The sequence below is a fragment of the Acanthopagrus latus genome, chromosome 19, assembly GCF_904848185.1.
Source record: "Acanthopagrus latus isolate v.2019 chromosome 19, fAcaLat1.1, whole genome shotgun sequence".
In the NCBI taxonomy this organism is placed as follows: domain Eukaryota; kingdom Metazoa; phylum Chordata; class Actinopteri; order Spariformes; family Sparidae; genus Acanthopagrus; species Acanthopagrus latus.
This window is the reverse complement of record NC_051057.1, coordinates 11,988,152-12,000,509: the sequence shown is the minus strand read 5'-3', so window position 1 is coordinate 12,000,509 and position 12,358 is coordinate 11,988,152. Positions and strand designations below refer to the sequence as shown.

The window sequence follows — 12,358 nt, the reverse complement described above, 5'->3', positions numbered from 1 at the left end:
CCACCTGAACAGTCAGTATTATGGACAAGAAGAATTCACTTCAGCAGAGCGCAGTTTATCTCAGTCTATCTCATTTGACTTGTAGATTTAACTTTTATGACGGATTTAAATTATCTCCGCGAAAAGGTGAGTAAAACTTTTTATCTCCCAAATAACAGGGGAGAAATAAACTGAGAGTGGGTTTGTTTACTTTCCAACCACCTCCCAGCCAGTCGTGATACAAGCAGACATCCAGTCGGTTCAGCCGTTGTTCCGAGGACATTGTTTGTGAGACTGTGTGTGCTGCCAGATGCTGCCTTGTAATTGAAAGGAAACCGTCTGGACTCTCCTTCCTCCTGCTGCTGCTGCTGGCACTTCAGGAATGTTAGCTCTAAGTGGAGCTTTACTGACTCGTTTATTTATACACTCTACTTTTTTTTCCCTCCACATATTCTCTCTGTGTGAAACTCTTATTTTGCTCGACTTCATCCCCACAATAAAAAATTAAATTTGCAGTTTTTTTCGGATGAGACAACAGATAATTTTCGGACTTCTTTTTGCGTGAAATGGTCCCATCGAGAAAAACCGGCACTCCACCTGGAAGAGAATCCGCCACTTCCTCAACAAGACGAACAATGAGAAAAAGCTTAAAGAATCACCATCCCTCTAAGGCCCTGACACCTCAGCAGAGACATCAGTGATGCCAAGAAAGAAGAAGCATTGCAATATTTATGGTAGATTTACAAATGACTCTTATGTGACTCAATACAATATTTGACTATTATAAAGGAAATAATGACTCATGAAGTGATTTTGGACAAAGCTTATGTTTTACTGTCCTGTGGCGTAAAATGAACATAAACACAGCCCGACTGATTCGTCAGTATTTGGCTTTATCAGTTTACCTGCTGATTATAACATTTTAAAACCTTATATTTAAAAAGTATAATGGTTTGGTTTCAGTATATTAATAGCAAACATTTGTTGATTTGGTAATTTTTTTCATTTTTATACAATCGGGAGTCTGTAAGGGTGTTTTATTTTGAAAATTGACCGTATGCTCTATGCCGTTTCTGTGTCTCTGACTTCCTGCTGGCGTGATCTGCTTTGTGCAGCTTGTTGCGGCTTTCGTCAAAAATAAACCAAGCAGCCGGATCGCAAAGCAGCTGTGCCCAGCTTGACTTCACTGTGAATCGGAGCTGATCGCGACCACTTGTGATTTGTAACACACTGTCTGCTATTAGAGGATGGAGACTGATGGCAGGTTAATAAGGGGGGATGCTTTTTGGTAATTTTGATAAGGGTGACGGCATTCCCCCCTTCAAATCGCCTACTGGTTTCAATAGATTTGGACTAATTATTTCTTTAAATTTCACATTAATCATTGAGAAAGGGTGTCAGAAAAACAATTCAGTTACGTTTTAATGACAACAAATAAAAGAAACCCCAAATCATGCGTTTGGTGTGTTTTCCACTTTCTCATTTACATTTCAGGGCATTTTAGAAGACACTTTTGTCAAGGGCAACTTCATTATTCACACCAACATTCATACTCTGATGGCGATGGCTGCCATGCAAGGTGCTGACCAGCACATCAGGAGCAGTTTGGGGTTCCAGTATCTTGCCCAAGAGCTCTTTGACATGCAGACCAGGGAAACTGAACCCACGACCTTCCAATAACAACACGCTGGCTCTACCACAGCTGCCCGGTTCTGTTTATAGGCAGGTACAGTATTGCACCCTCCTTTCTCTTCCACATGCATTTGCACACTCGCCTGCAGTGTGCAGACACCCAGACACAGAAGCAGGCCACTGCTGCTGTCTGTGTGGTTACCATGGCGATATCGAGCGATTTCCTCCTCCACTCCCTCGAGTGGTGGGAAGTGTTTAGGTACAAAGGTGAGGCGATGGTCATGGCAAGGAAAAGCAGAAGTTGCGCGTGAGGAGGAATGTACTGTACTGGAGACACACACACACACACACACACACACACACACATACAGTGACTTCCATCATCTCTGTAGTGACAAGGCAGCGGTGTCATTCAGGGCCAGCTAATGACAAATGCATCACTCTGTTGTGTCACACTAGTCACTGTATCGTATGACTCATGGGTGAAGTGCAGGCGCGAAAGGAAAGAACGACCCATTTGTGTCATATTGAAAATGCTGTAAATTCTCTGCAGCTACATCGTCTACCCATGTTAAATCAAGAGTGCTGTCTGAAGTGTTACATCTGACCTGTGACAGCCTTAAGATCCTTTTACTTACAGCAGCTGTAATCGAAGACGAATCAGATGACAGTGTCATCTGAAGCGGCTCACTGGTTGTGATGCTATGGAGCTCAGTAGCGTCTTTAAGCTCACTGCGTTGTTTTACCGCTGTCAACGTCACTGTTTTGCTTCAGTCACATCAACCCCATTTCCAGACAGAAGCTGTTTTCAGCAAGAAATGTAATAAAAGAGAAGTCTGGGGACTGGCCAGTTGGGGGAAACTCTATTGCGCATACCAGGAAGTAAACGCACAAACCAGAAAACATTTTGGGGTGTATGCACTAGGTGAGCGGTTCTCATTGGTCTGAATGGCGCCATCTTTCCATCTGGTGTGTAGTTCTTCTGAATAAATCAGCTAAATCAGCTAGCTACTGCCACAGATAGGTAGCAAAGAGAAGCAGTTGTTGGCCTCTCTGACGATATGCTGCCCCCTATGTGTTTGGAGCTACTTTTGAATTCAGGCCATATCCTACATCCTTTAAAAAAAATTTAAAAATCAGTGAATGTTGCTTGGAAATAGGAAATACATTCTTGCCGTGTTAAAGTATAACCTCAAACCTGAACTAATACGAAAGCTAATAAACTGGTGTGTGATCGCAGTAGCACACCGGCCCATTTTTCCGCCCGCTTGTCCTGCATGTAGAACAATTTGCTGCGGGCTCCATCTATATGACTGACAGGTGACGGCAACACTCTTTGGGATATCTCACACATGGCCGAGTTCTACTGACAGGCTGTTGTGACAGAGGTGGATGTTGGTATGTAAACAGTGCTGCTGGTGCTGCTGTGGGATGAATTATCATGATGCCCCGTCCCCAGGGAGGTCTCTGGGCCTGTGTGTTTGTGTATCACCTTTCCTCTGTCATTCTCAGTGTGCGTGTGTTTGTGTGTGCCCCACCTGTGTGCGTGCGATTCTTGGGGAGGCGGCTCACTTTCTCTGACAGCAGTCCTTTTGTGTCTACATTGTCCCGAGCTGCTGCAGGTAATTTCCCCACCTATTGTCCCCCTTCCACACCGCCAGAAACGATAATTCAGCTCTAACCAAGCGAGAACAGAACAGCTCTGTCAGAGTCGCAGCGAGACAACTGTGGCAGTGAAGGACGGCTGGAGCGTGTAATGGTTTCGGGGGCTTGTTACACCGCGCCGCGACTGGGAGGACTGGGCTTTGTAAATGGAAACCGAACACTTCACTCGGGTGAAGCTGCTGTTGAGGCAGCCGCTGCCTGTATTGAGATGTGTAGAGAGACATCAAAAGTTGTCTTTTGTGGTTGAGTGTACAGCGTGTCACTGCATGTCACACTGAAGTAATGTAAGAGTTTGTGATTGCTGGCTTGCAGGCGCTGCGCTCAAACATCCCAGAGCTTTGACAAACAACAGTTTATCTTGCAGTAAAGCTGAAGTAGAAAACATATCTGACAGCTGGATGTCTTACTGCTGCTGTCAAGGGAAAAACGAGGAGAAAATCCCAGAGTCTTTCATGTATGATGTATTAGTGTTTTGTTTGCCCATTTCGTACTTCCATTTGCTGGGCTCATTAAACTCGTTCTGAAATCATTTAATTAAGTTTACTGCTATTTTATGCCAAATATGTGTATTTTAGTAAGACGTTCACTTGTGGGAGACACCAAGTCTGCATCCAATGACAACACTGCGGTGTAGAAGAGTGATGACTGTGTATGAGGCTGTATTCCTGGCCGTGTTACAGACAGCTATGGCAGAATTCGGCGAGTGGCTCCGGCTCCTTGAAGCCGCACCAAACCACCACGAGCGTTTGGCTGTCTCTGTGCACTCGGCCAGAAACTGCAGCCTGTCGAAACAGGAGCAGCAACAGGACACTGTTGACTCGATTAATGTCGGAGGCAAGGAGACCGGCCAGGGATGGGAGTCATGGAGTTTGGTTGTGTTTGAATTTTGTCAGCAGCAGCAGGGGCAGAAGGAACAGGCCTTCATTTGGGCGGGAGATCTTGATTATGGTTTTGTGCCGGTGGAACGAAATGAGCAAATTTGCACACCAGAGGTGGAAAGTGCTACATTTTAAAAGATCCCATATTATGCTGCTTCTCAGGCTCCTACTTGCGATTTAAAACGTGGTTCACGTTTATCTTTAAAAAACATTATTTTTCTCATTTTGTCCATTTCTGCAGCATCTCCATTCACCCACTGCCTGAAGGATCCATTCTAGTACCTGCAACTTTAAGCGCCCCCCCCCCAAAAAAAAAAACAAAAACAGTTTACTCTGATTAGTCAGCTCTCAAAGGCCTGAGCAGTCACCAACTAGGAGGGCTGATTGCCCCCTGGTGTGCGCCCATGTTTGAAAAAGTGCAGTTAAAGTGCCATTTTGGATGCCCTATGTGATAGTGCCCTCCGGGGTGCATTTCCAGTGGTGCACTTTCTTAACTTTAACTATATCATGTACATGGGGGGGTGAACATTTGGTGCCTTTTGTTATTTTTTTCAAATCTGCTCCTAAAACATCCTGAATCCACCACTGAATTTCACATTTAAAAAGCTGCACAAAGCCTGTTTTTGGTCTCGTGTCTTATAGCGGAGATGCACCTGTGGTCAATCACACTTCCCTATTTTCAGTTACGTTACATTCCACTGTGGTGGTCTGACAGATCCCTCTCCCGGCCCATCGGACAGTTTGTCTTCTTAATAAGCCGCGTGTCCATTTATACTAGCTTCATTTTTTTTTACAGCTGGACTGATGAGAGCGCCACAATAAATGTTAACCACAGGAGAGATGTCTAACAGGAGTTAATGGGCCGCTAAGGGAATGTGTGGTTTTGAAGACGGTGATGTTGTAACTGCTACACCTACTCTGGGCTTTCACGGCTCTTTAAGCAGACCTGTCTCAGAATTACAATCAGAACGTTTCCATTCCGGCTCGTCTTTGCTGTAACTCTAGATTTTGGAGAGACAAATGTAGCACGTAACTCGCTAGAGACTTGGCCTGAATGAGTTATAAAGAAAACATACAACAAGTGACACTGCGTGGTGATGCTTATGTGCTCTGAGAATATGCTTCTGATGAGTGCCAAGATGTGATTTGTTTGACTGGCAAAAGGAATTAGTCATTTTCTCTTTCAACTGTCATTTTGTTTCGTTTTGTGCACAATGGGGAAAGGCACAAAGTAGAAGAAACAAAACAATACAATTTGACAAGATGACAAAATGGAGTTGGGAATACAGTTGACAAGAGCACAAAAGGGAGGTTTGGTGGCATTGTGCTCGGTGTAACCTACTTTTAATGTGGCAGCGGTGCAAAGGAATATGCAGCTTCGTTATTATATGGTATGATAGGAGCAGTATATTTGCATTCCTGTGACAGGCGTCACTTCGAAGGCTTTTATCTGACGTCTTCGTCTGTCCCCCTTTTTAGAAAGCAGCGTTCACGAGGGAAGCACCGGCAACGACAATGATGGCAGCATCTGTGGCAGTGACTCCGCCTTCTACAAACAGAGCGAAGGTGAGAAATGCTGCGTCGAAACGGGAGAGTTTTGTGGCGGTGCCCAATTATGAGCGGCATGATCTTTTCTGCTTGAGTTGCTTCTTGTCTGCTCTTTTACAGTTTTTGTCCCTTTTGTGCATTATCTTAAAATGTTGAGTTTTTTTCTGATTACTGCTCATTTACTGTTGAGACCATTTTGTAAAGTGTGTGTGTGTCTGTGTGTGTGTGTCTGTGTGTGGGCGCGGGGGTGTGGGGGGGCGTATTGGTCTTCTTGTGGTCATTAAACTGCACATGCATTAAAATTCACACACGTACAAACATAAATCTACTGGATACACATAAAAACCCCTGACATGGCGTCTCACACATGCAAAGAAATTATAGCCTCCAGCACCACAGGCAACACATTTACATACATGCACACTTGTGCTGTTTACTATACGCAGACACACACACTGACACACACACAGGCACACAGCCAAATAGGCCCAACATAATGATAAAGCTAATTTCATTTGTTTGCCTGTAATTATGAGTTGTTTATGCGATGATCAAGATATGTCATTTAGATAATGGCAGCTCTTGAGAAACCCACAAACACTCTATGTGTGTTTGTGTTTATGTGTGTGTGTGGGGGGATCTGTGTTTTCATTAGACTGCACAATTCTAATAGCCAGTGAGGCCATGCTGCACTGTATTCCATTGGGAGTAATTGCCTTTTTTTTTTGTTTTTCTTCTCTTTCATCCCCAGTTACATACACACTACATTTAAACTTTAATTTTGCCAGAAGGCTTAAAGCTATGCATTAAACTTGTTTTTAAATCAAAGCTTCCCAACCTCTTCTGCTTTTGACCGTGGGAAACGCGCAGTGTGTAATTTTACCCTCCAAGGGTCCATCAATCAAAACAAGACAAAAGATTTAAAGGGTGATATTGTTACACATTAAAGTGCTACTGCATATGTGAAAAAGAAGTATAAAGCATTTTGTGGCTCCAGAGGAAGCTGCATATACTCTGATAATTGTCCTCCAGTGATGTCACTCAGTGGCTAAATTGCACTGTGGGTAATGTAAGCACCAGTTTTTGAAACGCAGTCCAGTTGAAGAATGAGGGGCGAGCTACAGATGTCTGGTAACATCAGCTTTTTCCTCCCCACCCCCAGATTATTTGCTTTTTTACAAACTTCAGCCCCAAGTGACGCTTTACGCCGCTCCTTCTCAAGTCTTTAATGGCTTTATGCAAACTTTGTAAACGGACTTTGAAGCTTAAAATCAGTGGATTAAATTTCAGCGATGTCAACTTGCAAGCGTTTCTCACAATTTCCACTAAAGAGCATTTTCCCTTCTAAACTCGTCAAATGTCTTTAGGTTTGTACACCTTTTTTTTGTGTGTGATATCAGGACACAGCATGGCGGAGACGCTCACAGTCGCCCTGCGTGTTGCTGAAGAGGCTATAGAGGAGGCCATCGCTAAGGCAGAGGAGTTCAGCGACAGCTTGGTGAGGCTCCCCTCCGATCCTCCTCCTCCTTTCTCTCCATCTTTGTCCCTTATTTTCCTGCTGCTCGTTCTTTCATTTCTTCTGCTTTTTTTTCCTTCCCTGCTTCCTCTGTCATGGCCGCTTACCTCCTCCCGTTGCCTCCCTCTTGGTCCCGGTATCAGTGGGATGCAGTCATGGTTTTTGGCTGAGACATCTTCACAGACCCTCTCTTGGGAATTCGCTGTCGCTTTGAACAGAATATCTGTGTGTGTGTGTGTGTGTGTGTGTGTGTGTGTGTGTGTGTGTGTGTGTGTGTGCAGGAGAAGCAGAATGAGGCACGGTATCTGCGGGACCACAAAGAAGAACTCATAGAGGAACTTGCTACAACCATTGTGCAAAAAGTAGGTTGATGTGATGTGTTCAATTTACCCCTTGTGTATGGAGGAGTTACAGGAAAAGTTGAGCCAAAAAGAAAAATGATGTCATTGTCTTCTCATTCCCAAGCCGATGGAAACTCTATCAAAGTTTCGTATTCCATCTCAGGGCTTCTGCAGACTTGGATTACCTGAACCTTTTTTAACGTTTTAAAACAAGTCCCCATCTGCTCCACTTGTTTAGGAGACTGCTGCAACGCTATTCTGCTGTGTAGCTCCAGAAATGTTTCATGGACTAAGAAAAACTTTTCACCCAACTTTTTTTTTTACCACCATGGGGACGAGTAGACCACAAAGGAATTTTCCTTTAAGCAGTAGTAGTTAGCTCCACCTCTGTCATGACCGACTGTTAAAATGTCCGTTTTGACAAAGAGTGCAGGAAAATGAACTGCGTTTTGTAAATTGGGATTCTCAAACCACTGGAGCAAAGGGCAGGAAGTCTCCACGCACATTTTAATTTGAAAAAGTTTCAGACGACAGCTGCTTTGGTTTTAACCGCCTCTTTAATTTGTAGTGGAGCCAGAGTTTGGAGTTGCTTGATTGCTTCTGCAGTTTTAATTAACTACTGCTGGCCATCAGGTCTTTGAAGGTGAACCAAAAAACATTTATTTTTCATCTGCACTTTTAGGATGTTGGTGCATAATGTTAAATGCAAATCCAAATGGAGACTGGATTATTGGTTTTAAAGTTTCATTATCCCAATTATTCATGCTGAAGTGTAGATGTAAAATGCTGTTATGGGATTGCATTTGCATTTTCCAATTTGCAATTATTATTATATTTTACTATACAAACGTACATCGCAGCTCGCTCACTTAATTCTTTCCTTCCTTTCCTCCTCAGATCATTCAGAGGAGGAAGCGCTCAGAGATGCAAACGGAGTATGACTTTGTCTGGCCTCAGCCTCAGTCCCTGATTCAGCCCAGCGAGCTCCCCTCTCCGTCTCAGCCTCAAGCTTCTTCGCAAGGACCACAGGACCCCCTCAAGACCTCCTACTCCCTCTGGGTCAGTTTCTGCCTCCACACAAACTGTCGAAACTCTAGAAGTGCCAAACATATCCATGGAAGCCAGAATAAAAGCGTCCTGTCAGCGGGTGTGAGCTGCTGGGTCTCGACCAGGAGAATTTGCTCCTCTGTTGTGCACCATGTGTTTAAAGAAGGGCGGTTTGGTTTTTCCAGTGGACACGCTGTACCATTCTCACTTCCTTTCACAGCACATATAGTTTGATGGTCGTCTGTCTGTGCTTTTGTGTGTGTTCCTCTGGGCGGTCCGGCCGTTGTCTCTGTGTGTTTGCCAGATTTAAAATACACAGTAATGTTGTGTTTGGCGGTAAATCGCTGTGTAACCTTTCAGTAGCACCGGGCACATGTGTGGTGGCGATGTGGTCCCGTTTAGCCTTTTGTATTTTGGTCTCTCTCTCTTTGCCCGATGCCCTCTGTGAGTCCTGAGCAGCGAGGGGTTTGACTCGCTTGTAGGTTGGGACATTTAATCTGTTTATGAAGTCGTAATATTCAATTTATTCTCCAAAAATCAGAATCCGTATTTTTAAGCTGTTGTGGATCCATATTTCCCTGAATACATTAAAGTGAATAACTGAGTGGATTGTTTGGACATGCTTGGACACTAACCATAACAAGGCCATATCACATAGAAAAATTGAAAACAGATACAATTGTTACATGAAAAGTATAAAATAATAGAAAAGACTAAAGGGGATTTTAAAAATTAAGACGATTTCGAATAAAACAAGTCTATAAAAGTGGGTTTCATTGACTGTATGTGCCATTTTCCTTTGGATTGAGGGAAAATAGACCCATAGGTGCATAGCTAATAGTTGTTTTCCACATTTGAAATGCTTTAGAGTGGATTTGCTTTTTAAAGGGACAGTTCACAACATTAAAAATACATATTGTTGCCAAGTTTTGGAGATATTGGTCATAGAGGTGTCTGCCCTCTCTAGAATCCTAATGGACAAGAGGCTCATCCTCATGAGAGTGCAGCTTGTAAACTTTAATGGCGTCATCCTCAGCTGAGCTGTAATGTTCGCTACCCTCTTGTCCATGAGTAGATCCATGCTGCAAGCTGATATGATTGGTTGGTAAAGCTCTATAGAGAGTTCCTGCATGAAACTGCTCACACCAAAGTCTATGGATTATCTTGAGCGACTGAGTCTCTGTTTCTGGGAAGAGACATTGCTGTCGTGTTTTGTTTTGTTTTTGTGCGCGTGCTTTGAGCGCCACAAGCCGAGTACCATCTAGTTCCATTTCAATCAAAGAGAGCAGAAGTTTTGCAAATGTATGAGCCAGTTCTGATCCATACGAGTAGGCCAGCACGACTCCCAGAGCAGAGCATTCACCAAGCAATCTCACTAAATGCTCCATTTAATAGAAAAATCCACAGAACACACAGGCTGCACGGGCGCATAAGGATATATAGTACACCCAGGAGTGCATACACACAAATAAACAGTGCACACACACACACCTGGCGGTTGTTCACTCTACTAGTCAGCAGGGACTCCAGGAGATTTGTCATTGTCCCGTGTGTGAGCGAAGCATCAAAGCAGAGCTCCCTGGGCCTCACCGTTCTGTTTCCCGCTGTTTCACTCAGCAAAGATCAAAGTCCCGTGAAATACGATGGGATCCTCCTCGCCTGCTCGGCCCGCTGTGGGAAGGGCCGTGTTTATCAGCTCTCTGCAAACACACTCACTAAGACACAGAGCATGCAAATGTGCTGCCTTAACACTGATCCTTGGGGTAATCTTCGCGGTGCGTCCCACCCATCGACAGAGTGGATTTATTTTTTCTGTAACTCCTCTGTTGCACTACTAGAGAGTCCAGTGTATAGTTGAACACAACTATACACACACTGGTCACTCAGATGTTGAATCGCGATCGAGACTGAATGTTATGCCGCAGTTGTGGTGTACTTGTACACCTGACTGGCCCCTAAACTGCCTCTTTTGTTTGTCAGTGGATCGGCCCCTGAAGCTACATCCCACTGTACAGAAGGAAACATTCCTGATTAATTCAACTTAAATCTAACTAGAACACTCCGTCCTGAAGCTGATTTAGTCCCTTGTCAATGAGAATACTGATTACATGTCCTTATCTTTAAATGTTTTACGACAAACAAACTTTAGGATCCTCTCGTGCACACACCCGTTTGAAGAGATACTTGTCCTGTCCCTCTGCTGTCTGGCTGGTTATTTAGTTGTTTTCTAGCTCCCCCTGCTGATCAAACTGTTGACTTACACCTAAAGCATTTGCCCAGAAAGGGAAGAGATGAGCCAGATGGACCAAGTGCTCTGTTATGTATTATGTAATTACTATATGTGGATATTTAATGTGACTGTTCCTGGCCACTGTGCTGCCGCCTCGGTCCAAGCAGTAATATCCTCGTCTGGAGCTCCTTTGTCTGAAGGGCCCGCTCAGACTTGAGTGAACAAAAGTAAATAATAAAAAGAGGAACTTTAAATGTCCAGAGTGGTCAAACATCTCTGTCTCAGACTCTCGTGTGTTTTGATGTGTGTGCCTGCAGCGCTCGCGGTCGGCATTCTCCCTCACCAGTGACGACTCCCCAGAGAAGGGCCCAGAGGAGGAGGGCGCCGGAGCAGGCGGGGGAGGTGGCGGCAGTGGCGGCGGTGGCGGCTTGCAAGACTACGCTTCTCTGAAGAGGGAGGGCAAGGCCACGTCTCTGCCCAGCTGGAAGAGTGTCGACCGCCTGGACAACTCGAGTAAACCTCACACTCACAGACTCTGCTTACTGTCACTTAGATGAGCAGATTGAATTTTGATTGCTTCTGATGGAGATACAGTTGTGTGACCTTCAACCCTGGTTCCAGAAGGTTGGGATGCTGTCACTAAAAACAGAGTGCAATAATTTGCAGACAAATTATTCTCCTTGTTCCTGAGCTCATGTCCTTACATCTTTTATGCAAACATGTTTCACAAAGTGGTGAACGTCACTCCATCCTCACTTCACTCTTAAAGCAATACTGTGTCATTTCTGATGTGTTCGACAACCTGGGAATGGGTCACACGGACAAGCCAGAAAGCTCAAGTGGAAATGAGTGTGTGTGTGTGTGTGTGTTTGCCTAAACCTCCTGCTGCCTGTTTGTTTTTCTTCCAGGTGCGTCCTCAGTGCTCCAGAGTCCAGACGGCAACTGGATCGCCCTGCACAGCTCCCAGCTGTCTCGGCCCAGCCTGCTAACCAAGAGGAAGAGCCTAGTGTTCAGCGTGTTGGAGAAAGAGTCCGGCGTCGTCTCGGCGTACGACGAGATGGGATCCGACTCCGAGCCGGACGACGAGGGCGGCTGGGGTGCGGCGTTGCGACAGTTCCGCCGCAAGCTGTCCGATGAGACTTACTACACGGACTCGCAGCACGACCCCGAGTGGACTTACACCCAGCACCTTCCCATCACGTCGCCGTCCTCCGGACAGTACACCAACACAGAGACTCTCAACTCAGACTCAGAGGCCTCGTCCGTGCTGTCAGCATGTCCCCGCAAAGCACCTCACAACCCGCTGAGGAAGAAAGGGCCGGCGGACACACACCTGCATCCTCATCACCAGCCGCTCTACCACCAACACCTTCACCAGAACTTCTCTCCGTATCCACTGCAGCCAGAGGCGCTGGATGTGAACTTTAACCCCAAGGTGATCTGTCTTTACATTATCATATAATTTGGATTATATGTACTATAAAGTCTGATGTGATGTTGTGTTTTGTTTTATAAACTGGGG

At 45.0% G+C, this 12,358-nt stretch overlaps 1 protein-coding gene across 4 annotated transcripts in view; it reads left to right on the top strand.

Moving 5' to 3' along the window:
• The window catches only part of LOC119008984 (myosin VIIA and Rab interacting protein), a 128,815-nt gene that overhangs the window by 103,405 nt on the left and 13,052 nt on the right, over positions 1 to 12,358 (top strand). For all 4 annotated transcript variants that reach the window (XM_037079797.1, XM_037079796.1, XM_037079795.1 and 1 more), the window contains exons 5-10: positions 5,634 to 5,720; positions 7,103 to 7,200; positions 7,500 to 7,580; positions 8,457 to 8,618; positions 11,154 to 11,349; positions 11,745 to 12,271. In XM_037079797.1, the coding sequence (XP_036935692.1) occupies positions 5,634 to 5,720; positions 7,103 to 7,200; positions 7,500 to 7,580; positions 8,457 to 8,618; positions 11,154 to 11,349; positions 11,745 to 12,271 (1,151 nt within the window). The remainder of the gene's footprint in view (positions 1 to 5,633; positions 5,721 to 7,102; positions 7,201 to 7,499; positions 7,581 to 8,456; positions 8,619 to 11,153; positions 11,350 to 11,744; positions 12,272 to 12,358) is intronic.